General features: G+C 31.1%; 1 protein-coding gene across 2 annotated transcripts; it reads right to left on the bottom strand.

The window, feature by feature from the left end:
* Window positions 1-1,172: 1,172 nt before the first annotated feature.
* LOC146527887 (CD63 antigen-like) lies at window positions 1,173-27,688 on the bottom strand. Of its 2 annotated transcripts, none has more exons than XM_085204320.1 (6): window positions 27,448-27,688; window positions 8,607-8,795; window positions 7,233-7,403; window positions 5,568-5,780; window positions 5,149-5,240; window positions 1,173-2,690 (listed from the first exon to the last, which is right to left on the bottom strand). In XM_085204320.1, the coding sequence occupies exons 1-5, from the start codon at window positions 27,505-27,507 to the stop codon at window positions 5,169-5,171; spliced, it is 705 nt and encodes a 234-aa protein (XP_085060446.1). In that variant the 5' UTR covers window positions 27,508-27,688; the 3' UTR covers window positions 1,173-2,690; window positions 5,149-5,168. The 2 variants fall into 2 exon arrangements, with proteins under 2 accessions (XP_085060446.1, XP_085060447.1); XM_085204321.1 differs by having other exon boundaries at window positions 5,182-5,240; window positions 27,448-27,687.

Raw genomic sequence — 27,688 nt, 5'->3', positions numbered from 1 at the left:
TGTTGCCATCATAGAAAATAAGTCATATAGAATTAAAGATCAACACAAATATTTATTACTATATATTAGTAAGTTACGAGGGCGAGAGGAAACTATTGTCTTCTATACTAGAAGAAACCATACCCATACATCTGTCTATATAAATTTATCTAACTTAAGTAACGATTTAATTGTTCAATATTAAAGTAATAAGTGTGGAAGGTAGAAATTCTTTGCCCACCGGCGCCGTTCACCGGATCTCTCTCTTTGACAGCATTTAATGATAATAGTGAAAAATTCGTTATATATCTACATCGGGGCCAGTATGAGTGCGGCAGCTCTAAATGAGACGGGTTGTATGTAGGTTCGATTCCCACTGAAGTAAGTGAAATATATATTTTTTATATTTCTTCACTCTGGTGTCCAGGCACTGCAGTGTTGATTTCCGCTACTCAAGAGACAAAGCCAGAGAATAGAATAGAATAAAGAGAATTTGAAGGAAAAAGGGGAGGAGAATAAAATATAATTTATTAATATTTTCATTTCTTCGCTATGGCACCAAGGCCTTGATTGCCTTATATGAGATTGAATTTCTATTCATTACACCTCAAACGTGTTAATAAACATGGGTATCATGGTTTTGATTATATTATACTGGCGGACGCGCGCAGCTTCGCTTGCTTATTTAGGGGTGAATTCTAATAAACCACGAAACATGTGTTCAATGAAATATTTTTAAGAGTCTAAATTTCAAATTTTAAAAATATCGGTGGCGATTTAAACATTTTTCCATACAAACTTTCAACCCCTTATTTGCACCCTTAGGAGGAGAATTCCAGAAAACGATGAAATACGTGTTCAATAAAATACTTTTGAAAATCTAAATTTCAAGTTTTATAAATATTGGTGCCGATTTAAATTTTTTTCCATACAAACTTTCAACCCCTATTTTACCCCTTTAGGGTTAAAATTTTTCAAAATCCCTTCTTAGTGGATGTCCAGATTACGAAAGTAAACATCTGTCCAAATTCCACGTTTCTACGCACAGCGGTTACGGCTGTGCGCGCGTCTTACCTCAGTCAGTGAGGACAAGTCCTTTTATATATATAGATTTTTATCTCTAAATGACTATATTAGCGAATATATAATAATTAGTATAAGCGAAATTAAATTCTAAGGGAAATAAAACAAAATTTATCCGATTAAGATTTATTTAATCATACAATGTAAATCATCCACAAAAGCAGTATCGGTAATGCACAAGAGATTCAATAGACATTTGCTCCCAACATATCGCACTATGAGTGTCACAATACTTATCTATTTTTCTTATGTCGTGTTCGTCGTATTTTATAAAAAACGCATAATGTTATAGAAAAAAATAGTTTTATTTCCGGATTTTCGTCAAATAAATAAAAATTATATCTTATTATTTTTATTTTTTTCATTCATTAAAACTTCTAGGAAAGTTAAGGTCAATAGGGGAAAGTAGAATATATTAGTGTTTTAAGAAAAAACAGTAGGCAATTCCCCGAAAATGCTTTGTTTTGACGGACTCATGGCAAAAGTGCGATATTTATAGCTATATACATTGGAGATTATAAAATTTTAACACTTTTATATCATATAATATTATATAAACATTGGACGTACAAATTACAAGATTAAGAAAATACTTTGTTTTTTTTATTTTCAATAATTTCAATAGAATTGTAAAAAATATTGTATATTGCCGAGTTCTTTAATTTTCTAGATAACTACTTTCAATGAATGCGATTTGAATATTCATTCTTTTATAAAAATGTGATGTAAATATTTGAACATATTATATTGAAACTGACTTAAAGATAGATAAACTATAAAATTTTGTATGAAAACTCGTTTATCAAAAGATCAGCAATACCCAACATTCATTATGACAAACAGCTTAACTAACTTAACAACTATATTTAATAAACAAAATGACGCTTAACAAAATGTATATTAAATTAAAAATTAAACGCGCTACTCCAACGCCGTCAGTAATAAAACGATAACTACCGTTAAAGATAAAGTATTTTTATATAGGTAGAGACTTCTTGAAAATAAAATAACTTTTTATTTTATATTATATAAGTAGAGACAAAAATATCGTATTTATTTACCTCGAAATTTTCTCAATAGAAAAAGTTACAATTTGTTAAAAATTGTAAATTGTAAAAAAATATTCTTATTTTTATCATTTCTTTTTTTTCATTAAAGTTTTATTTGTAAAACAGTCGAGGCCTAATAAGTTTATATAGTTTGTGTTTAAATAACACTACAAAGAATATAACAAATATATAATATGAATACAGCATGTCAGATTGTCAGTGCAAGTAATTTAATCAAGTGTTTTTATACTATTATTTTGAATGTATTATGTATTAGGAGAAAGACTAAAATATAAATATATTGTGAAATATTCCTTTTTTTATTTCAATCAAAATAATATTTATAAGCAAAATAAACTATTTCTCCAATTAAATCACTAGCACTAATTCTTCATCAGGTCCCATAACACTGTCTCTACCTTTAAATATGTGTATTTTATTTCAACAGAACGGAACTCAGAACTGAGGTGGGTTGTAGGTTCATTAAACTAATTGTAAAACTTATTTTGTAGTACATAATGGTGTCGATATATTGTTCTTAGTCGAAATGTTAATGTCGATTAATCGTTTCAAGCGTACCTGGAATTATAAACAGAATAATTTTTATTATTATAAAAAAGTTTAGATTTTTTTATGATAGTTTAAACATAATAATAATAATATAGGTGATTTTAATATTCGATTACACAATACGCGGCGTTTTGTGCCGCCAAATACATAATAGTATATTTAATTTAAGAATATAGAGTTAAATATTATAAGGTTCTTATTATTTCCGCTACAAACGCAGATATATGAAAAAAGAAACTAAACATAAAATAATTCGTAGCTCAGTAACTGATGTGTCCACTGACATCTTAATCCTAAAATTATTCTTACTTTTTTGGCATTTCCTACTGGTACCAATGTTATTTACAAGAAAGATATTTTAATTCCAATCAATTAGTAAATCCTTATTTGTCTCCAATTATTTTTTGGTTACAAATCAATTTCCTTTTATTGTTATGTAATAATTAATAATATTGTTATGTAATAATTATTAAATAAAATTAAGTTATTAGAGCCAAATTTAAGTGTGCATTTATAATATGGTAAACATATCCATTTTTTTAATGATTAATATATAAAATATCCTAAATCTGACTCTATTAAAATTCCATGCAAAATTTAAAAAAAAACTTACCATTTAAAAAAGCTGTATGAACAAGCGATGTTGTTATTGTTAGTTTGGGAATAAAAGAACAATATTAAATACAATTATACTTTATTTTCAATATATTGATTAATTCAATTAATTATACGTTAGTATAAATTTATATGGCAACTTTTATATTTAAACTCTGTTTGGCACATTAGTATTTGTCCCTTTAAAAATCTAAGTATTCGAGATTATTTAGGATTAATCATCAATGTTGTCATTTGAAAAAATATGTATATAATTTTAAGATTATTTTTAATCTTATAACACCTAAAGCGAATTTTTGCAAAACTAAATGTTTCTACTGTTTGGAAGGTTAATTAGTAAAATATTCCTTTATATTATAAAATTGATTAAAAGTTGTATTATAAGTATATCATAAGAATGTATTTATTAATAATCTATATATCACTCAAATATTTACTATGAAAGAAAAAAGGGATTGTGAGGCTAGGTGTTACCGAACTTATGGAATATTATTCTTTATTTATTTGAGACAATGAGAAAGTTAAATCGGTACTTCTTGCCTAATTTCACAGAATTTTTTATGTCATAAATGTCAGTATTATATCCCAAATAGAGATAGGACATTATATTAGAGAAATTTAAAATGTTAGTTTTACTTTAAAAAAAATCTAATATATTTTTGGATTTTAGACATTTCAGCCAAAAATGGAAAAGACAGAATTTTCCATAGGATATTCTGAAAACATAATTGCTGCGAGTGATATATAAAGTATATATTGTAGTATACAGTGAATAATTGTAGAATATACTATAGTAATATTTTTTTATAAAATTAGCTGTTACAATCGATCAAATTAACTTTTTAAATATATAATTACTACCATTATTATCTAACACAAATCAATAAAAAAATATTAAATTAATGTAACAATATTTATTCTTTTAAGTTAAGTAAGTAAGTAAGAAAATAATCAGAATATATTAATTATTTAAAAAATGTATATATTATAATTGTTATTTACGCATGAATATTGTTAGTAAAGCTTATCATCCAAGCATATAATTTTATTGAGATTATTCAAACTCGTTAGATCTAATAATCAAATCCTTTTATTAGAATATTTAAACTATATTAAGTAATTTGAAGTATATATAAATATTTATTTAGTAAAGTAAAAAAAAATGTTTCTGAAGATATTCAAAACAGAAAGAGATAGCACTATATTGCTATTCTTTTCAATAATATAATTACTTTTATTTTTATCATATTTAAAAATCTAAAGTTTTTCTGTAATTATTGAACAGATATTTCTGTATTAAGGTAAATCTAGATAAATACTAATTAAATATTATAAAAAATCAATGTTAGTTACATATTAATAAAAAACACAAGTGTACATTCATATAAAATAAATAAGTAAATATAAAATATACACATCAAAAATATACTTGTTACAAAATCCGAAAGCCACATATCAGTGTTTCCAAGTAATAATTTAGTAATTGTAAATTAACTTTTTTTTAATTATTATTTTTTAAATTAAGATTAATAATATTTATGATATATTCGGTAACAGAAATGTCCTAGGTGGTAATCGCACCCAAAAAGTTCGACATACCTTTTATGAGTAAATGAACAAAAATGTTATATATAAATAACATTATTACTTGAAAACATCGACGCCACTGCCATTAACAAAAAACAACCGGCATGCAATTTGAAAAACACTCTTCACCCAATTTTTTGTGTATTTTTATATGAAAAACAAATGAAGTGTATGTGTATATAATTAAATATGTAAAAAAACCGCCGCCATGCAGTGACTTTGCTCGTTATATAGCCAAAAAAGAACCAAAAAATTGTGTCGGTACCAGTTCTAATGTACAAAATATTAGTAGCGTGACCTTCTGTCCATGTTCCTTATGGAGTTGGCGAGGCACAGCGCGAACAGAGCTCCGACCACCTGGAAAAATAAATACAAATATATTAGAAATCATTATTTTGATTATAATATGAATATGTCTTGACTGTCTTGTCTTATTTTATTTACATAAAATAAATGTGTGGATGAATTGCATTTATACCTCTATATTTAGCACCCAGTAGCTTAATTCACAGTCAAAGTATTTTTTTTATTTGTTCTGTGTTTGGCTAACTGGACTCAATAGTTACTTGTAAGTTCATATGACTGACAATTTTTTTAAAAAAAATCTTTGCTTATATAAACGGAGAATAGACTTGACGTAAAGAGAAGTGACGTATACTACATCCAAAAAGGGAAAATACTCACCTCAACACAAGCAACTCCAATGGCGACACCAGCGATGGTTTTATTCCAGGTTTCATATAAATTGCCAACTCTGACACTGCAACCAACTAAATTAGCGTCGGCCAAAGTGCACTGGTCCCCAAGGAACTTGCCGACAGCGCTGAGTCTCGAGCAGCAGGACTTGGGGAGGAGAACTGAGTAGTCCGTTGCGCTGTATTTACCACAGCATTCCAGCTGGAAATTAAATTAATGATGTTTTACTATTTATATAAAACGTACTTAAGTCGATATTTAATCTTTAATTATTTATAAGGAATTAATAATAAATATTTATAAATTAGTAACTTCATAGTTGAAACATAATCCTTATTTTTGGTCCGAGTGAGGATCGAACCCAGAAAAGTTGCTGGTATTGAATTGTTGGTATTGATGTAAAAATGTAGATGTAGCAGGATTTGAAGCTGAATAACTTGCTCTTTGTTCGGCAATTAAAGCTTGACTATCAAATCTTGTATGGCGAAATAATAGAAAAGGGTTAATAAGATTTTTTCCTTTTATAACGTAAAGACATGTTATTTTGCTCTTAATAACATACTAACTAGAGAGTTTCACGAAAAAGTAATGTGATAATACAAAAATTAAATACACTGCCTAGGTCAGTGGAAGCGGATATTTCGATATAATATGAAAATGGTAAACATTACCCAAATAAACACCTTGTAGAATGGCCTTAATAGAATATTTGCACAAAAAGTTAAGTATAATAAACTTAACATTTTTAAATAAAGTTCTTTTTAATAACATTTTACACAGCCCTTATCTAATAAGGGATGTTAAAATGTTTATATCTATTTAAGGAGAAGTAGGTAAAAGCTTACTAAAATTAAAGGTTTATTTTAAGTATTCTAATTATTTTGTTTCTATCAAAACGTGCAAATTATCTACGAGTATATTATCGTTATCTCCATTTTAAACTGAATTAGTACGAATGACCTTAAATTATTTAAAACCATGGACTTATTACAGTAATTTACATTTAAAATTTACAAAGGCTAGTCACCTTGACAGAATACACCAGTTGGCAATTTATGTTTGCACCGTACATACGTAAATACGTAGAGAATTAACTCGAAATTTGAATCTGTGTTATTGAAATTATTTAATTTTTTTGTTAATTTCGCTATATAATATAGGTTTTAGTTAATATGTATGTATTTAATATTAGCACTTACAACGTACAAATGATTATAAACGCGACAGGCTGTGGGTTCGATTTCACTTAAGGAAATGGAATTTATAATATTTACCAAACGATGCAAAAAACCAAAATATTTTTTTATCGAATAGAATTATAAGAACTTTTGAATTGAATGAACATAACGCTACCACCAGCTCCGAAGGCCAGCTCTTGAGAAACTGAACAGTTACATTTTTAAAATAAAAGTTACTATCTATTTATTATATACAATACCTAAATGGTAGTTATTCTGCATACATTTGAAATTATCTTAATTTCCCTTAAATTTAAATAGATTAACAGCCTTAAACAGATTTGAACCTGTAATCCTTCTTACCAGGGATGTTTCGGATATAGCACTTCGGGTCTCGATACTTATAAAGATATAGAAATACATATAGAAAAATATTTCTGATTTTCCGATTTCATATATCCGATAGTTTCCTTACCTGTTGTTCAATATTACTGAAGACGGTAGCCGCCGTTGGGTCCACACTGCGCTTGTCGAACAGTTTGTTCACGGAGGTGACCAGAGCGTCTTTGATGTTGTCGGCGTATGTGAACATGAGTACCGCTAGTACCACTTGCACTATGATTATCACAAGGAGGAAGATCGCGTACTGAAAGAGAATTGTTAAGGAAATTAGTATAGTAATCTCACATAAGATATTTAGACGTTTTATTAATTTATATTTTATATATTTTTTTTGGAATAGATTAAAATATATTTTTTAACATTTTTAATTCTTTAGATTTCTACATAATTTAATAACATTCTACAATTCTGAACATTATCATTTAATATTTAACTCTCACTTGAAAGTCGTATCTATTCTCATAAAACAGTAATATAAAACGAAGCAATTAACATAGATAAGAAGTTGTCAACACAACCTACAGTTATCTTTAAAAATGTGTTAAAAACTACACAAGTATAGTACGGTCATCGAGTTGTGGCCACCTTGAAGTCAGATTTTCTACTAGGGAAGAAAAACGAATAAAAAAATCGAGTTACAGTTAACTTGAGGACGGCCACGACTTGTCAACCGTGCTATAAGTAAAATAGACATTATCACTGGGTAAAGGAGTTAGTGGAACGAAAGCAGCTTTCTTTGTAGAGAGTGGCTTTGTTCAACAAACAATTGGATTCCATGAGTGTCGATTGCTAACTTGTTTTAAAAATGTTCACGCACTTGCATAGTATTCTAAATATTTAAGTCAATTGAAACTATGTTGTTTAAAATATATGGTTCCTTTTACTTCTTATAGGAAATGTATATATTAACCTTATATAAGATGGATGGATACTTGTACATATATATCCTTCACACCGAAATTCATTATAATAAGTTTTGAGTGGCGTAATTAAACGCCGTGTTTTGTCTTGCTAGAATGAGGAAATGAAAGTAATTCATTCATTTAGGGATCGAACCCAAATCAACTGCGTTTATCGTCAGACACAGTTCCACTGCGCCACGATAGCCTATTTATGTCAATACATTCAAATATATTCAATGACATATTAGTTTTTATAATTTTATGTTACGTAATGTCGTAAAAATAATATTGCTTTAGTTTAAATTTCAACTGATATTTCAATGAGTCATATTGTTATTTAAATATGACGTTATTATCATCTTAGGTATTAAAATCATTTGTGTAACCACAGAATTCAATGTCAATCCACGCAAAACGTCAGGAAAGACCTAGAAGTAAACATTTGTGCTGACACACAGAGAGTCAGGTCCATGGTCAGTTAGAATCTTTTTCCTAGATTTCTAGATTCACCTCTTGTTAATACAACCTAAATTATTAAAACTAACCGTGACAGTCATGCAGTGACTCTCGCGAATAGCTCCACAGCATCCGAAGAAGGCGATGATGAACATGACAGCGCCTATCACGATGAACACCCACGGTGCCACTGTCAAGTGACCTTGGAGCTCATCCTTGATCACCGCCCAGTTCAGGAGTACGGCCACACCTATGCCAATGACGGCTAGGCCAAAAAGCTGTGAAAGAAATAATTGTTTTAGAGAAATGTTGCACCAAGTTAATAAAATGATAATTTTCTTTTTGCTTTCGATTGTGTCGGTTAAGCGCGAATCATTTTGCAATAAACTAAGTCCTAGTATAAACAACATAAACAAACTAAAAAAAACTACAGAAAATCTTCTCAATGTAATCTTTTGTAACAGTTTTTTTTATTAAACTTAAACAAAGCGAATTAAAAAATACACAATAATATTTCTAATATGGCGATACTTTAATAATATCTATATATATAAAAGGACTTGTCCTCACTGACTGAGGTAAGACGCACGCACAGCTGTAACTGCTGATGGTAGAAACGTGAAATTTGGACAAATGTTTACTTTCATAATCTGGACATCCACTAAGAAGGGATTTTGAAAAATTTTTACCCTAAAGGGGTGAAATATTGGTTCAAAGTTTGTATGGAAAAAAAATTAAATCGGCACCGATTTATATAAAATTTGAAATTTAGATTTTTATAAGTATTTAATTGAACACGTGTTTCATTGTTTTCTAGAATTCTCTCCCTAAGGGTGCAAATAAGGGGTTGAAAGTTTGTATAGAATTTTTTTTATATCTGCACCAATTTTTATAAAATTTGAAATTCAGACTCTTAAAAGTATTTAATTGAACACATGTTTCATAGTTTTCTAGAATTCTTCCCCTAATAAGGGGTTGAAAGTTTGTATGGAAAAATCTTTAAATCGCCACCGATTTTTATAAAATTTGAAATTCAGACTCTTAAAAGTATTTAATTGAACACATGTTTCATAGTTTTCTAGAATTCTTCCCCTAATAAGGGGTTGAAAGTTTGTATGGAAAAATCTTTAAATCGCCACCGATTTTTATAAAATTTGAAATTTAGACTCTTAAAAATATTTAATTGAACACATGTTTCGTGGTTTATTAAAATTCACCCCTAATTACGCAAGCGAAGCTGCGCGCGTCCGCTAGTATAAATATAAAGTATCATATTAATTTGCGTTATTTTTGTCACCACAAAAGAAATAAATATTATATTCTACATATATTGAACGTTAAGCCGACTCGCACTTTACTAATATACATATATTTTTAGATGGTAAATCTTAACCGAGTAGGTACTTCCGGACACTTAAAACTTGGAACAAAAGCGATACATCTTGAGTACTTGACAAACACTGAGTCAAATATCCAAAGTGTCGTTTTGAGATTCGAAGGAATACTTGAAGATTTCAACTCCTCTTTGCATTCATGAGTGACAGTAAGAAATTATTTTTCATATCTTTTGTTTTTTGCTTTACGCTGCATCCCACAAGTAGCAGGGTAAGCAGAAGAAACCTGGTGCACGGTCACTCGAGAAGAACTCGAGGCAAATCGAACCACTGAGCCACTCAACACCCATTGCCTCAGAATACGGTAAAGTGGGGCACGAAAGTTAATGTGAACGGAGTGTCTTAGCATTAGGTTCCCAGGTTGCCTCTGCCTATCCTACTAAGTGCGGGATACAGCATGAAGCTAAAACAAAGAATAAACAAAAATCTTAACTTTCTAGCAATGTATCATAAGGTCTTCCCCTTTGAGCCCCTAACGTAAAAGTTTAACTTTTACACAATATATAGTGATTTTTGAAATCTGCCTTCACAGTCTTACAAAAAAAATACCTTTGTAAATAGGTACTGTAGGCCTAAAGGTCGACGTACAAGTTGAAAATTCAAACAATTACTATATCATACAGTCTAGACTTTGGCAATTAGTTATAATTAAAAACAATAGTTCAAACACGCAGGGGTATCAAAAATAATAATATGTAGTTACTTTTCTCCTATTTAACTGTAATTTTCTCTTGCTTATTTAAAAAAACCGGGGAATTATCGTTTTACGTCTTAAAAACTACGTACACAAAGTTGGGAGTGACTAATTGTAATAAATAAACGTAAACCAGATTCCTTGACGATCTCCTAGTGTTAAATATAAATTAAAAAAAAAAAACAATTTGTTTCCTGTGAAACAGCATTGAATATAATAGAACGAATTAGTCAGTGGCCGCGCAAAAAATAACAAGATTTGAAATGATGGCCTTGAGAACGCTTCATGCTTAGAAACTATCATCTAAACAACTTTAGTTTTATTGAACTACTTTTGTATTGAAATGAAAAGAGCATAAAGGCACGCAATATAAAGAAAACGTATAACATACCAATAGGGTAATCGATAATGTTATCGATGTATCGATTATAAGACCATTGTTTTCAATTTAAACTATAATATCAAGTAAAAAAATACCTATTAATATAAAGAAGCCACGGAGTTTGTTTTGTTGAACTCGCTAAACCTAGGAACTATTAGTTCCAATTGAAATATTCTTTTGGTATTGGTTAAACCATGTGGGCCATAGGTAAAAAAGCCAGGTAAGTAAAGTTCCTAATAAGTAAAATACTAAGTAAATGACAACACTAGCAGTACATAAAAAGTAGCATTGTTGTTACTTTTTAATTCTTGCAATATGAAGTGTACATCTATCTAACTTTGAAGATTAATTATAAGCACTATTTAATCTTTGTTTTGATGTGTAACTTCTTTTTCCTTAAAATTAAATCAATCCAAAAAACTACAATGACATATAAATGTTTATAATAAATTAATACTTCACCTAATAAAAGTTCACCTTCAATTAATAATAAAAAATTAAGTAATTAGAGTGTAGACATCAAACGTTGGATATAAATTTAGTCATGAGCCTCGATGTCTGTGAACTTAGCAGAGCATTGTCCAGCAGATCAAAAAAAAAAATGGAGTTCTCTTCGCATGCACCTGAGTTCTATAGTTCCTGATAGGTTTTATAAATAGTTCTGTCGTTTTTACCCCTGAAAAAGTTATGTAAAAAAATCGGAGCGAGATCTGCACTCATAGGGATGAATAAAATAGTTCCTGATAATTTTTAACAATAGTTCTGTTAATTTCACGAAGAAAAAAATTTTTAAAAAGAAAAAGAGAACGTTCGTTTCGAAAATAGTTCTAAAGGTAAAGTAAATTTTAAAATTAATAAAATGATATTCAGATGCGAGAACTCTTCATTTTTAAATAGACTATAAGTAGTTCTACGATATTTAGCCTTAAAGAAAACCAGAACTCTGAAAAAACTGCCAGCAGAGCATAGTTGATTGTATGAAATATTGAAAAATGTCCATTTCAACTCTTCATATGTAAAAGTACTAAATTTTTTTTTTTGAAAGTGTTCAGACACGGGAACGCTTAAGTTTCTATTAGAATATGAGTAGTTCTATTATAAAAACCTAATTATAAAACTAGAACTCCTGTAAAAATGCCAGCAGAGCATACCCGAATATTCAATTTGTCGAAAAATATCAAATTTATTATTTGAGACGAAGATTTTTTTTTTTTAAAATATGAATATCGTGCTCAGAAGCAAGAACTCTTTATTTTTCAATAGAATATAAGTTGTTTTACGATATTGAGCCTAAAAGAAAACCAGAACTCTGAAAAAAATATTTAGTATTGTTACATATGAAGAGTTAAATTTGCCATTTTTCTACTTTTCATATGTTTAACTATGCTCTGCTGGCATTTTTACAGGAGTTCTAGTTTTGTAATTGGCTTTTTATAATAGAACAACTCATATTCTGTTAGAAATAAAAGAGTTCCCGTGTTTGAGCACATTCAGAAATAAATTATTTAGTACTTTTACATATGAAGAGTTGAAATGGACATTTTTCAATATTTCATACAATCAACTATGCTCTGCTGGCAGTTTTTTCAGAGCTCTGGTTTTCATTCAGGCTAAATATCGTAGAACTACTTTTAATCTATTTGAAAATGAAGAGTTCTCGCTTCTGAGCACTATGTTCATATTTTTTAAAAATATTTTTTGTCGCTACAAGTTAATTTGATATTTTGCAACAAATCGAATTTTCAACTATGCTCTGCTGGCATTTTTACAGGAGTTCTGGTTTTGTAGTTAGCTTCATATAATAGAACTACTCATATTCTAATAGAAACTTAAGAGTTCCCGTGTCTGAACACTTTCAAAAAAAAATAATTTAGTACTTTTACATATGAAGAGTTGAAATGGACATTTTTCAATATTTCATACAATCAACTATGCTCTGCTGGCAGTTTTTTCAGAGTTCTGGTTTTCTTTCAGGCTAAATATCGTAGAACTACTTATAATCTATTTAAAAATGAAGAGTTCTCGCGTCTGAATATCATTTTATTAATTTTAAAAATTACTTTACCTTTTGAACTATTTTCGAAACGAACGTTCTTTTTTTCTTTTTAAAAATTTTTTTCTTCGTGAAATTAACAGAACTATTGTTAAAAATTATCAGGAACTATTTTATTCATCCCTATGAGTGCAGATCTCGCTCCGATTTTTATTTGCAAAAAAATTATCTGCTAAGGGAAGTTAGCAGATCATTTTTTTACATAACTTTTTCAGGGATAAAAACGACAGAACTATTTATAAAACCTATCAGGAACTATAGAACTCAGGTGCATGCGAAGAGAACTCCATTTTTTTTTTGATCTGCTGGACAATGCTCTGCTAAGTTCACAGACATTGAGCCTCGGTCGAGTGACCGATGACGTGTTAGCACCTATTTTTGTTTAGAGCTACAGGATCTATGGACAGGAGATTTTATGTTCGAAGCTCGAACTACACGGCAAATATCGTACAAATTGCTATTAATAATTATTATAAAATGATAGTCAAAGCAAAGTACGGCGTTAAGTTTCGCTACATACACGCAATGTTTCGAAAATAGGGGGAAAGTGAGTGTAACTTGAAGTGAAATCACAAAATCACATATTTCAATAAATACAAGTTCAATGTTATATTTTTTTTTCTTTTGTACATAAAAATAAGTAAAAAATTAATGAAACAAAAAAAATAAGTCAATTGTTTTAAAATCTAAAATTAAAGGCATAGCGATAATCCTAAACCTATAATAATTCTAAACCTATAATAGTAAAATTATAAACCTATAATAATAATAAAAACCTATAATAATATATAATACATCTTAAGAACCAATTTCACTAACTTTTCACAGCAAAGTTGACGTAAACCCAACTAACGCCACACATTTGTTTTCAAACACCTGAGACTAAAATACCGTTGACGCTCTTACTCTGTTTTTACGAAACGTACGATGAACCCTCACTGTGGGCCCGTACCAAAAATATACACGCAATACTCGCCTTTCTCATTACGCAATATGTTATATAGTTGTTTGGTTTTAATAACTCATTGCTTGTTCTGGTGACCGCCTTAAAATTTTACGATTGTGAATTTTTAGGGATTATTTAGGCTAAGTGTACTATTATTTTCATATGTACGAAGCAGTAAACAAGCAGCAATATTAGCATATAATAAAATAGGCGAAAAATGCGTTGAACTGCAGTTAGGATATGGGTGACTACACACGACGGTTGTGGATTCATATTCCTTTCGTGGGAATGTTTATTTTTAAATCCCATTCCCACCGACTTGGTAGATAAGTTCCGCACTAATACACAGTTTTTTTTTTGAAAACGTGAAGTAGGTAAGTGAGTGCAGAGAGTGGGATAGGTTAAGAGGAATCTATCATATTTTTTAGCTTAACACTGTTCTCCGCATATAGTAGGATAAGTAGAGGGAACCTAGAGTTCACAGAGACACTCCGTTCTACACTTTCTGCCTACTACACTTTCGGGACGTTACACGTTGAGAGCTCTTTAGAGCGGGGAAATCAAAATATTTCGTTTCTACGAGTGGTAATCGAACCAACAACCGTCAAACGGCCTCAAAAAATACAAAAAATGAATTATTTATTTTCATAAACGTCAAATCTATCAATTTCCTAGACCAAAACTTTAAGGTATTATAACAATTGTGTAGACCCTATATTATTTCAATATACAATAATCCAACACAAAGGCGACTTAGTAACAAGAAATGTTTTATACAATTTCAATTTCTATTATAAATAGTTATATTATATGGTTATATAATATTGCCTGTGAAAGCTTGCAATCGGCAGATGTGGGCAACCCGCAGATGCACGATCAACGAGGTCAGCAAAAGAGCTCGAGTTGCCATATTGACTGACTGGTTCATTTTACGGTTCAACTTGCCTTTAAATATCATAAATCTTGTTAATTAATATTTTTAGCTTCACCTTGTATCCTCCATATTGAAGACCAGGGGGTGTTAAGACACTCCGTTCCCATTAAAAAACTTCCGTTCCCCACTTCCCCACCAATTCTGAAAGCATTACAGGTTGCGTGGCGGTACTCAACGCCGCGCTTTGGCACGTTAACAGAGCTACTAAATGTAACTAAATGTAAAAAAACTTCTCATAGCTAATTTATCTTTATTAGACACTACCAATTCAAGTAGTCGTTTAGGAAAAGAAATAGATACTAAGATAAAACAGCTTTTATCTAGATCTAATAAGGACGCGAGCCATTGTCGTACAATTTTAGTAGGCACTAAAGTAGGTCGGCATGAAAAGTTCCATTATGTAACAGGTATTGTCGGTCGGCTAGTGCTACTTACATTGCAAATGAAAAACAACTGTTATTACTTGATATGAGATATCTTATGAAGCTATAGTTAAAGAAATAGATATTAATTTGTTTAAGCCTTTATTGTTTGACTCTTTGTGTATTTTAAAGTAAATTTGCTGATACATTGCTATTTATATAAGAAAAATCTGTTGATAATTATATACTAAACTAATAAATGTTATAGAAGTTTAATGCTTCTGCGTTTCTCAATGTTAGAAGACTAATATAATTTGTTGATGGGTTCAATATGATTTAAACCATTACTTATCATCATTTTGATAAATCAATAGTCAATTAATTACACATAATTTCAAATAAAATCAATAACTTAATAAATAAATGGATTTTGATAACGTTCTCAATTAAAAGAAGATCATTAAATTATCTAAAGATTAAAAAAATTAACGTTACATAAGATTTCAAAGCGAATGGAGCAGCAAAATGTAAAACTAAAAGTACTACAGACGAGAAACTATTTAGTAAATAAGTACATGCGGTTAACGCTTGGCTATAAATACGCAAAATCGCCTCACGACCGTTCAAACGCTACGCCAGTTCTGCGTTATCCAACCAATGTTGTAATGTAAATATTCACTAAAATTTAGGAAAAGTTAGTGTAGAAATAGAAAATAATTAAAAAAACCACACACCACCACAGCCCGTAAGTACATACTTCCATACTTTCAAGATAAATAGAGACATGCAACACAAAGAGTTTTTCAATTCCAACCAATAGTTGCTGAGATAAGGGCGCCCAACTAAACAAAATATTATTAGCATAGTTAATACAGTATTTTCAGAAACAGTGCAAAAGAAACATATTTCAGCTAAAACGTAAGCGCTAAATAACTATTAGCACAATTTACTCAAGTATAGACTTGTTATCTTTAGTCATCATCGTGTCGAGCTAAACTCAAGCAAATAGGAAGCAGCTCATCTAACTGCCTAGTTAATGCTAACTAAACATTAAATGGAAATGTAAGTTTATCAGAAAAAACTTTATATTAATTATTATTTTAGCAAAAGGATAAATTTCCTTTTTAGAATAGCCTATATTCTAAAAAGGAAATTGGATGAATTAGATAGAGAAAAATATGGATATTCTTTAAACAATTAAACTATTTAACACACGATTGTAGTAAAACAGCATCCACCAGTCAACGTGATTGCTGTGGATTTGATTTCCATTTGAAAGAATGAATTATTTTTATTTATTTGCTGTTAGAACGCATCGTTGAGTTCTGCTACTCAACGCGCGCTCAACACTTTCTCAAGATCGATTCAGATACTTAAGCGCGACCATATAGAAAAAAAAAACAAAAAAAACGCTTAGAAATATAACTATCATTATATTTAAATCTGTACTATCACAATACTTAAACAATCTTAACAAGAATAACTTAAAATCATATATTTTTTAAGAATAATAACTAAATGTTAAGCAGAGGCAGTTATTCAAGTTACTGTGAGCTTCGACCGACAATACACTTCTAACAATGTAACTTGAGACACCAGTCGGTCTAGACCAAAACCAGACTAGCATTGTTCTTACGAAATTGTATCCAATATAATATTTCTTAGACATTGTAGTGTTAACGAGTTTAAATTAGTTCATTGTAATAATAGTTTTAAGACCGGCTCTGAAATGAGCATTTGGTATCTAGATGCTTTTTAAGTTTTTACTCTTTATTGTATTTATTATATTTTTTTAAATATTTTAATTAGATAAAGCGATAAAACGATTGTCGGTTCGATTTCCACTCGATAGAATGAGCCGTATGGCTCATTGCCCTTTGCCTGCCATGCTTACCATGCTATATGTAAATTTAGTATGGCAGGCAAAGGGAACCTAGTGTTGGCACCCAGTTCCCAACACACAATTTTTTTGAGACAGCGTGTTGATTGGTTACGCCGCGCCGGCCATTTGTCTTGCGAGGAATATCAGCCAGGAAATGAAAATAATGAATTCCTCTAGTGGGAATTGAATCCACATCCATTAACTGATTAATAATAGTTTAATATAAATATTTAAATAATAATAATATTTACGCAAATACTAATTTAGCTGTCATATGATCGAAAACAATACTATCAACATTGAATTGTAATTGGGATTACGCCACGATAATTTCGTTATGGGTGGAGCTTGCTTCGTTATGCACGAGTGTAGTTCCATTCATTAAGTTTATCTTGTAATGGTATAATGTAAGAAGTATATATATATATATAAAAAAATAGAAGTAAATAAATATTGTTTTTATCTCTTCCCTGTATGCCACATATAACAGAATAGACTAAAGAAACCTAGTGTTTAGACACTCCGTTCCCCACGCATCGCCCAGTTTTGGAGACGAAATTAGAAATATTGGAGGTTCACCTCAGGTCACTCACGCTATATTAGAAACGAAGATCAAGTAGGCAAATTTGGCACTTCTATTAAATAGTTCTGAGAAACTAAAATAATCGAAGCTGGGCTAACGTGTGCAATTATAAATAATCTAATACGAATGCATTATGCCAGTGAAGTGATTTTGATATACGTAGAAATCAAATATTTCCTTATGGTCATAATAATGCAGTACAATATGAAGCTCTCAAATCTATGTATGTTTTAGTCATATATCTTTGTAAATTACTTAAACAATTCAAATTTTGCAAGCACTTTTTAACCGTTCAATAACAGCTAGTGCCCACTTCGAAAGCTGTTCTACTAATACGAAATTAAAACTTATTTTTATGAATAAATGAACGGATGGTATTCTGGTTGTAAAGACATTGAAATAGGATTAGAATAGAAATAAGACAAATACCGGTTCTAAGCTCCGCACATAGACACGCAATGTCTCGAATCAAGTAGGTACAATTGTTTTTAATAACTAGTTTTTTAGTTTCACAGAAGGTTTAATAAAATCCAACAAGCTTTCGTATAATCTCATCTCAAGATTACTCCATTCGCTAACTGGCACAATTAGCTTCAATAAGGGTTAATTGGACGTCAAGCGTCGCCTCCGCATACACTTTTCTAATATATTGAGATCTTTTGATTGCCGCTCGTAGGTGTAGTCGTAAAAAGAATAGAGGACAGTGGCGCTGTATTACATTAAATACTTGAAAGCAGAAAGAAAACACACTATTCTCTACTTTTCGCCCAAATTCGAGAGAAAACGGGGAAATTAACGAAATTCATTATTCTGAGTGGGGAGCCATCATCAGATTTACAGTCAGGCTGATAAAAATGTTCAAAGGATCATGAGGTAAGTACCATCTTCATGAAATTGAATAAAGTAACAGCGTTATTCAACTATTTTTAATGATTTTATAGAGAAAGTTGTTATATTCACCTTCAATAAACCAAGAACTAAATTTTTAATCCAATCCACAAAGACGTCAAAATAAAAAAGTCAAAAAAATATGTTATATATTTATGTAAGTATTAAAGAGAACCGGAATGAGATAAAAAACATGTTACAATAATAAATTATGTTTAAATCTGGCACGAGTCAAACTGATAATAACGCAACGATACAAAGCTTATTATGTTACTCGTCTAACAATTTATATAACATAACGTGACCATATAGGTACAAATATTAATTAAGAATTAAACAGTTGTAAATAAAGGTACCAGGTATCATTTAATTTTTCCTATCATTTTTAAAAATTGATGGCAAATGGCTATTCAATGCTCTGTAAAACCCTACGTAGGTACTTGCGGTTGCTACATTGGCTGTTACAGTTACGTTACACAACACATATTTATTCTTTATTTCACACAAATATAATGTTTCTTTTGTTCATATACAAAGGTTCATGGTTATTGATAAAACTGTTAAAATATCAAGTTGAATTTATATAATTAAACAAGAAAAAAATGTTATAGAAAATTTGCTATATTGGAACTCAACATTGAAATTTGCTTATTAAGACAAAAGTAAAACTGCATTTCAATGATAAAATTACAAAAATTAAATTTAAATCCACAATAATTGCGTACTATTGTAAATACTTCAGCATAAACTTACATAGCAAGATGGGCAGAGAGAATCTGGGAACCCTGGATCCAGGGGGAATGGAACTCACATTGCTTCAGTCGCACGTTTGTGCCCCCTGCTTCACGACTTAACTCACCGATAATGATCTACTTGAAATAAATGATAAACAACCTAATTACCGTAGAAAATTATCTGTTAAACGAAAGTGGAGGATGTGAAAGTATTTTTATGGCGTACAAGTTGCGCGGGCGCAGTCTACCACAGCGACACTCGTGTGATTGCATAATGACGTCATTATAAACATCACAAAAGGTCTTACTCAATAGGATTTAGTGGCATAAGTGTTATTTTTGTACATTCTATTCTTCATGTCTACTTTTTAAGTTTTGCGCTGGCTTTACTGGCTGGCTGATTCAAGACCCTCAGTTCTTCATCTTTCGACTAAATTCGAATCCCTGTCCCTGCAACACGATGACTCTCTTTACGAATCTTCTATAACTTCTAAGTCGGGACAGAGAGCGTAATTATACATTTTGGTCCCAGTTTTTGTTTATTTTATTATCTTCTTTATTACGTGAGCAAAACCCAGTATCGAGTTTTATCAAACTTAACCCTGAAATCACATTTTTTTAAATTCTTGCAAAGTTTCTTCACTTTAACAACATCTATAAAAACAATGCGTAATTTATTTATTTTGTTTCATTTTTAAATGGAACGCTTTATAGCTGGTTTTCTGCCAACAAACCCAGATTAAAAATAATTTAGTCTCAAGATAAAATTGCTTATTCAGTTTAGTTAAATGCAGCACAAATATATTAAATGCAAATAAACAGCATTTCCTATCATTCTATATTATATTTTTAAAATATTATTGGGAAGAATGTATTTTTTTACATAAAGCCAGTTTAGTATTCCAACTGCATTTGCTCTTATCAGCCACAACGGCAACACTATCAATACATTTATGAACTAACAGAAAAATAACGCTTACCTAGTATGATTTCATTAATATTACTGTGTAATAAAGTTAACCACAAATAAGAATTTAACTATAGAAATGACTAATCAATTAAATAGTAATTTATTCTTTACTGTATATGCTTAAGTACAGGTTTTTATCAGCGTTGAAACTCATTTAAACTTTTCCTGTTGTTAAGTGACTTAACATTTCAACGTTTTATTATCTGTTTAGCATATAGCTGTTTAGTAAATTAAGAAATGGCTATGGCTAGCGCTTTAGTTATTTTGAAGAAATGCTCGTATGTTTTACATCGATTAGCCTACCAGTATGTATATAGACACTGGCCTATCTAAAAATGAAAAACCGTCTAAATCGGCTGTAAATTGTTGTCTGACTGTAAGAGCTACGGTCCTGGGTTCGATTTCCATTCGAGGAAATGTATAATTTTCATTTTCTCGAAACTAAGTTATTATATTATGTTTACATAAGTTAGTTAATTGCTTATCTTTTTAGAGACAAAAGTCCAACATAAAAATTTGCCAAACTACTTAAAATAAATAAACATTTACGAAAATTAACGATGATAAAGCACCAATTCCATTGAAGTGAGATTGATTCCAATAGCGTGACAAGGGCATTGATCCCTTAACCTAAATGAGGGTGTCACAGGTTATAGTTATGAAAGAGAACTTTGCCAGTTGTTATTTCATATGGCTATTTTTATTATATAAGTTTAATATATGAATATGTAATGTATTGTCCTCAAATTCGGTTGGAAAGTTTATTGCGGAGTGTCGTAACACTATATATTCTCGAGATTTTTTATATGAATATCTTAATTAAAGTAGTAATCCAAGTAAAACTTTAGATCAAATTAGTCATAAGTCACCCATAAGTCCTTTTTCCTCTCCAGTTTTTCACATTTACTTTAATTAAAAGACGAGAGTGCAAGTGTAAACAGCTATCTATAGTGGGTGAACAACCAGATTAAAAATATAACAAAAAAAAATCGAGATGGAATTTGAACCCATAACAATAAAGCTAGCCAAGCCAGTAATAATTAGTTTAAAAAGTAAATATTAACTATTAAAATAAACTAAGTATAAACTCTAGAGGCTACATGCACATTCGGTCACCACGATTAGAACGCAATTGCTCCCGTTTAGACATGGTGATAAAACCTTTGCAGGTCGCCAACCTCAGGCCGACCTAGATTTCTTAAAATAGACACCACGTTTGATCGAATTTCTGAACTACTCGTATATTTAAACTTTATTCGTATATTATAGCCTACATCAACTTTATCTCCAATAACCTAGGAATTATGCATATTTATTAATATCTCACACTAGATCATTCCGCTGGGAAATTAGGCGGAAGGTGTGAATCCAAGGATCTTAAGGTTCCATCTGCTTACCCGGCTATGCGGGAAAAGCGTGAAGCTGCTCTTAAAACACACTTACTAATAAAATTCGAATCTAAAACTATTTAATAAAAAGTGTTTCAACGGCGCCACGACGCCTTTAATCAAAAAGATTCGACATGATATAATTATTCTAGTCAATGCCTGCCTGCATCATAATAGTTGCGAGTGTGCCAAAATCCAGCACGATCCGTACCGTATTGAAGACGTGCTTTAATAGATTAGTAGGTCAAAAGTTTAACAATTTATAAAATGTTTTTCTTCTGGTTTCAAGCCATTTTATTGTTTTTCTGAAATAGTTCATCAGGAGAGCTACTGGCGTTTTTTCAATGACATGACTGTCCATGTCATAGTTTTGGATTTGATATCCGCTCTAGATATCTTCTCCTTTATTACCAATGCTTTCGTTTCTCGATCATAAAAGATGAATGCCTAATGATTTCTGTCACCCAGAATGCGAATATTGACGAAGAATAAAGAACGGAGTGTTTTAACGGAAGGATTTTTCTGATAATCCTACAAAAAGGGAAATCAATAAGAATATTATATATTTCCTGTGTGTATGCCAATCAAAAGTTGTTTCATGATGTTGTCCAACCGGATGTTATATTTCATAGGTATGGTAGTTACTTCTACATTGCACAAGACAAGATGGGTCAACGTCCGCTGACAATACCGTGGACTAGATGTTGCACACAAAGCACCTTTCCTCCCTACCTAACCTACATAGCACTATGGAATACTTTTATTTCAAGTAGCTCCCATATAGAGAACCTAATGATGTAGTCTGTTGTTATTAATCCATGTCCGGAAACCTAAATAATACATTTTTACCTTTTTTGTCGACATTTAATCAAATAGGTTTCACGCTCTATCCCGTGAAGTGTAGGTTTAGGGAACTTATTTATAAAAGATTCTTTATTGCACCAAATTAACACATAATAAAACATACATTACGAAAAGACATACACAACGGTGGACTTATCTCTAGAAGAGATCAAACTTAGTGTTAAGACACTCTGTTCCTCACTTTCCGCCATATTCATTTCATGCTCAATACGCGAAATAAGTCGTTCGTTGACTTTTGTATAAACCTATGATACCTATTCTTTAATAATAAAGTTAACACTACAACACAGACTTAACTACGATAAGAGTGTAAAGTTAATACAGTTAACATTCATCTTTTAATTGGGTAAGCTATAGTGTTACTCTAAACGAATTACTTACAGGAAAGTTGCTAGGGTAGCTACGATTTTTAAAATGTTTATTTGTTTATTTAGCTAAGGGTTTGGGCACGCTAATCTCAGAAACGGCTTAATTGATTCAAGTGTATATTAGTTTTCACTAACCTTTTTTTTCCAAATTACCATAAAATATTTCATGTTTGTTTTATTTGATGATGAACTGACTACATACGTGAATAATAATCAATTTACTTCCCCATTTAGATGAAGTCACAGACATAGCTAGTATATAATAGTAAAATCAACATAAAGGATGTTAGGTGGCAATTGGAAACAGGTCACGTGGCCACCACCGACACCATCATTGCCATGCGCGACTCGCTACTCATCGAGACATCGACGGCATGACAATGTATAGAAAATAACGTTTATAATTATCCTAGGAATTACTGCGTAGTACCTATTGTATATAGTTGCCTTATTTATTTGATTTATGTTTAGGTAGGTTCTAGTTTAATAATGACGGAAACAGTTTTTATTTGTAAATTGTTTAGAATTTTTTTAGCTTCACGCTAAACGCTTCACTTCACGAATTCTCCAGACGTTGTGTGTTGAATGGTGCAACTCAACGCCGCGTTTTGCCCACGTACCAGAGCGAGGAAAATGGAAATTGAACCTACAAACTTCGCGTTCACAATCCTGAGGTATTTCCGCTTCTACCTTCTCAACCCTCAGCTTTCATCAATAAATGGACCATTGAAATCGACAAAAAAAAACAATTCTAACTAGCAGTTCTCTAGATTAGCGCGTTTAACCAAAAAAGTTTTATAATATTATGGTTTCATCATACATATCTGGCCATTTCAGACGTAATCACCAGAAGCAGTAACATTTGTGCCAAACCCATATAACACCCTTATAATTTATTCGTGGTTCCTGTCCAAGGTCGTCAGGACCTATTAAATAATGGGGGTCGCTATATTTCAGTTAGGGTGACACTGGCGCCGTAGGGGCGATCGAATACCGCCGCTGACTTCATTCTTACACTTGACACAAAATATTTTATAACTACCATAAAGTTGTGCTATAAAAAACTAAGTGGTAAATTGAAAAAATTGGTTATTTATGATAGATACTTTGGTGTACATTTTGTTCTATTTCTATGATTAGACTACATCCCACACATAGTAGCGTATTCAAAGGGAACCTGGGAAACTTAATGTTAGGACACACCGATCCTATTAAAACACTTTCACAAGCTACCGACTTCACGCTGAATTCAGGACGCATTGCGTGTTGAGTGGCGTAACTTAACGCTGCACATTGCCTCGTGTAGTCTATGTTTACATTAATATGAAAATAATAATTTCATATTCTTATTCCTCACGTTAGAAACGTTTTGACAAGGCTACATACAGGCTGAGGTATCGCAACGTCCGCGAAGCTTATTACAAAATTAGCATTGCGATATGTATTCGTAACAATTTCGATAGAGAACAGGTCCACTAATGACTACTTGTTCGGTTAGATAAGAATGGCCAGAATAGCTAAATATTTAATTTGAATTTGTTGTATTTTTAAAAATTAAAATTAATGACTCTGGTTTTAGCCATCAGATTTTTTTCAATTTGTTTATAACTTTATAAAAAATTTTGTTTTGTAGTTACTAATTTTTATGGTAATAAAAATATACCTGTTGCAATAAAAAACTTGTAATTACTCCGTTCTCTCTGACTACCACGCTAGGGATAAAGCGTGAAGGTGTGTTGTTGAGAATTTTAATGAGAACCGAACCCACAACCATTGACTACAATTAGACGTTGTCCCACTGGGCCACGATGGCTTCAGTGTAAATTTATTTCACGCTATAACTATTAAGGGACATAAAATTGCAACTTAACTATCGTCTTACGTGACCGAGCGACGTGACATCATCGAACGATCTCAGACGTCGAGATGGCGCCCACTGTTTACTACTACAAATATAAAAAAACTATCTTTCGAAGGACGAATTCTTTATATATAAACAAGTAAGGAAAACAATAATGGAAGTTTGTGTTGTGTATTGAAATTGCACTTACTTTTTGTAAGCTAGGTAGGTATAATATTATTTATTAAGTTTTTTATCAATTTTTTTTTAATTCCTCATATATTACGTAGATGATTAGGCAAAGTGGACCTAATATTAACACACTGAATTAATTTGAGACATTGCGTGTTAAGTGACGCAACTTAACGCCGAGCTTTGGCTTATTATTCGAGCGAGGAAATAAAGAAATATTCCCCCTAAATGGAAATCGAACTCACAACTGTCACGCTGTGACGCGGCCAAAAAAACTTCAAAATGTTTAATTGACTTAAGAGAAATGTAAACTTTAAGGAAAATATAAAATCCAAAGAGTTCAACGTTGCTCAATCTATAGGAGGTAAGAGCACTTGATAACCTTCCGACGCCATTTTTGTTACCGTAAAGCAACTTAATTAAGACGAGGATAAATACCCTATATCCTGTCACGTCCACCTGAGTCACGTCCCAAAGTCCTTGGTTTTCTTGAAACTTAAGGACTTTTCCCTGACCCCGTTGCGTGATTAACTATACTTATTCATACTTTAATAATGAATGACATGCTATATTTTTTCCTATAAATTAATTAGAGGCATATTTTATTTATATTTTTTACAGATGTCAAAAATTTGGAATCCATACGGATTATGCATTCATTCTTAAGGGTTTTGAAAGTTGATTTAATTCTATTTTGTTATTTATACAAGAATATCAAAAAAAAGTATTATTTTTTCTTTTACTCATACAATGTTTCATCTCGGGTTACGGTCCCTTAGCTTAGTCATGCTTTGGAATGAAAGGATCAGATGACGCAGTTAAGACTTGCGAAGAGTCGTTGGTTAGGACTTAGGACTTTAGGAGTATATCACATCTATCTATTATACATATATTTCATATATACTTTAATACTTTAGATTAAACATTACATAAGAAATACATGTACGTAATATTTGAAGACAAATTAATAATTAAATAACTTCATTTTAAAAAGACCGCTCTAGTAATTTATTACAATCGGACAGGAATGATTACTAAATACAAAACGAGCAAACGTCCACACAAAACTTACAACCGTGCATGCAAATATGTCGGTGACGTGAGAATCACTCCATACAGCCAGATGACGGCTATAATCATACGTGATATCATACTACTTTTATAATAAAAACAATTAATTGATGGTATTTCATTTATTTTTATTTCCGCGCTGAAGTAGACGAAACACAGCGTTCAGTTCCGCCACTTACCACACGTCTCGAAAATAAGGCGGGGAATGGGGAGTGTATTAACACTAGGTTCCCTCTGCCTACAGTGTTATGCGGGGAAAATGCTTTCTTTATTGTTATTTCTCTCTTCTAGCACAATTTTATTTCATAAGCTACTTCAAAAAGTTGTAAATCGCCAACAAAATGGAAAACTTATATAGGCCGACCAGACAATGTAATGTTGACTCATGGTTTAAACTCCATATTAAAACGCAAAGTTTTTTCCAATAAACAGAAAACGTAATATGCGGTGGCTACGATTTACAAGAACAAATTACAACCATGATGTCATAATACGGCTGTATAACATTGAATCATTGCCTGTTGCTTTCGGTTGTATTAAAAATTAACTTAATGACGACATTTTGAATTACTCAACGTTAAAACAATCATTATATTAATTGTTAGATATTTATTGATTTATCTTCTTTTTTTGGATTAAACTTCAAAACGTAAAAGCTTAAAATATAAATGGCTATAAATAATAACAACACCTGCGTAGGCAGAGGAAACTTGATTTTAAGACATTTTGTTCCTCACACATCGCCCAGTTTGAGATATTGCGTGTTTAATGGCGAAACTCAACGTTGTGCTTTGTTTTCTACCAAAACAAGAAAAAGAAAATTATTTATTCACCGTATGAAAATCGAATACACAAATTGCGTTAATTTTCAAAAGCACTTTTACTATTCTATGTATAGCTATGTTTTATATAATCTTGCGAAGGACGTTAGTAAAGGACTTTTTGAACTAAGCTAGACAGACGTGACCTTTTATCTTTTTCTTACAAGCGTCACTTCTTAAGAGTAACAGAGAAAGCAAATACTGTTTTGTTTGATATTGGGGGCCGTCCCCCGTCCAATAAAAATATATTTATTACATTTGCATCAATGGTGTCGTTTCCATATGTGAATTGCAACAAAAGAAAGTAAGTTTAGTTCGGATTAGAATGAAACGAAAGCTCATAAACCACATGGCTAATAATGGCTGATTTAATCTTTGTTTGTAAAACTCCAATTATTTAATTAAGATTTCTTAAATGTTCTATAGTTATAATAATAATTCTAAGCCTATCAGGCACTAGGCCACGTCAAGCAGTTAAAAGTTAAAAGTAGTGAGTGTTTCATAGCCCGTGTCCGTTGATCACCGATCGTAAAAAAGAAACCGGTTCTCCCGCCCTTTACTTACCGCGACAATCAGATTGAAGAAAAACAGTACATATTTCACAAAACTCGTTCCACACCCCATTTTTGATAGACCTCTCACACACAATTCACAAGTTGATGTCACACACGGATTTACTTATTGACGCGGCTGACGGGACAATACGTCTACTCCCTTTGTAACGTTTAAAGCGACTAAATGAAAATAAACGGAGAGATCGCGATGGCGACGCCCCCCCTCCCTTACCTCTCTTGGTTACTCATGA

Source organism: Heliconius melpomene, chromosome 20, assembly GCF_056956725.1.
Source record: "Heliconius melpomene rosina isolate 202511_hmr_F chromosome 20, ASM5695672v1, whole genome shotgun sequence".
Classification (NCBI taxonomy): Eukaryota; Metazoa; Arthropoda; class Insecta; order Lepidoptera; family Nymphalidae; genus Heliconius; species Heliconius melpomene.
The sequence above is the reverse complement of the archived record's forward strand: the minus strand, read 5'-3'. Positions and strand labels throughout refer to the sequence as shown.

Coding starts and splice junctions, on each gene's coding strand:
- LOC146527887 (XM_085204320.1), bottom strand. CDS start 27,507: ATGGGGTGTGGAACGAGTTTTGTGAAATATGTACTGTTTTTCTTCAAT. Junction 8,796..27,447: donor TCTTCAATCTGATTGTCGCG/GTAAGTAAAGGG, acceptor TTTCTTTCACAG/CTTTTTGGCCTAGCCGTCAT. Junction 5,781..7,232: donor TCAGTAATATTGAACAACAG/GTAAGGAAACTA, acceptor TTTAATTTCCAG/CTGGAATGCTGTGGTAAATA.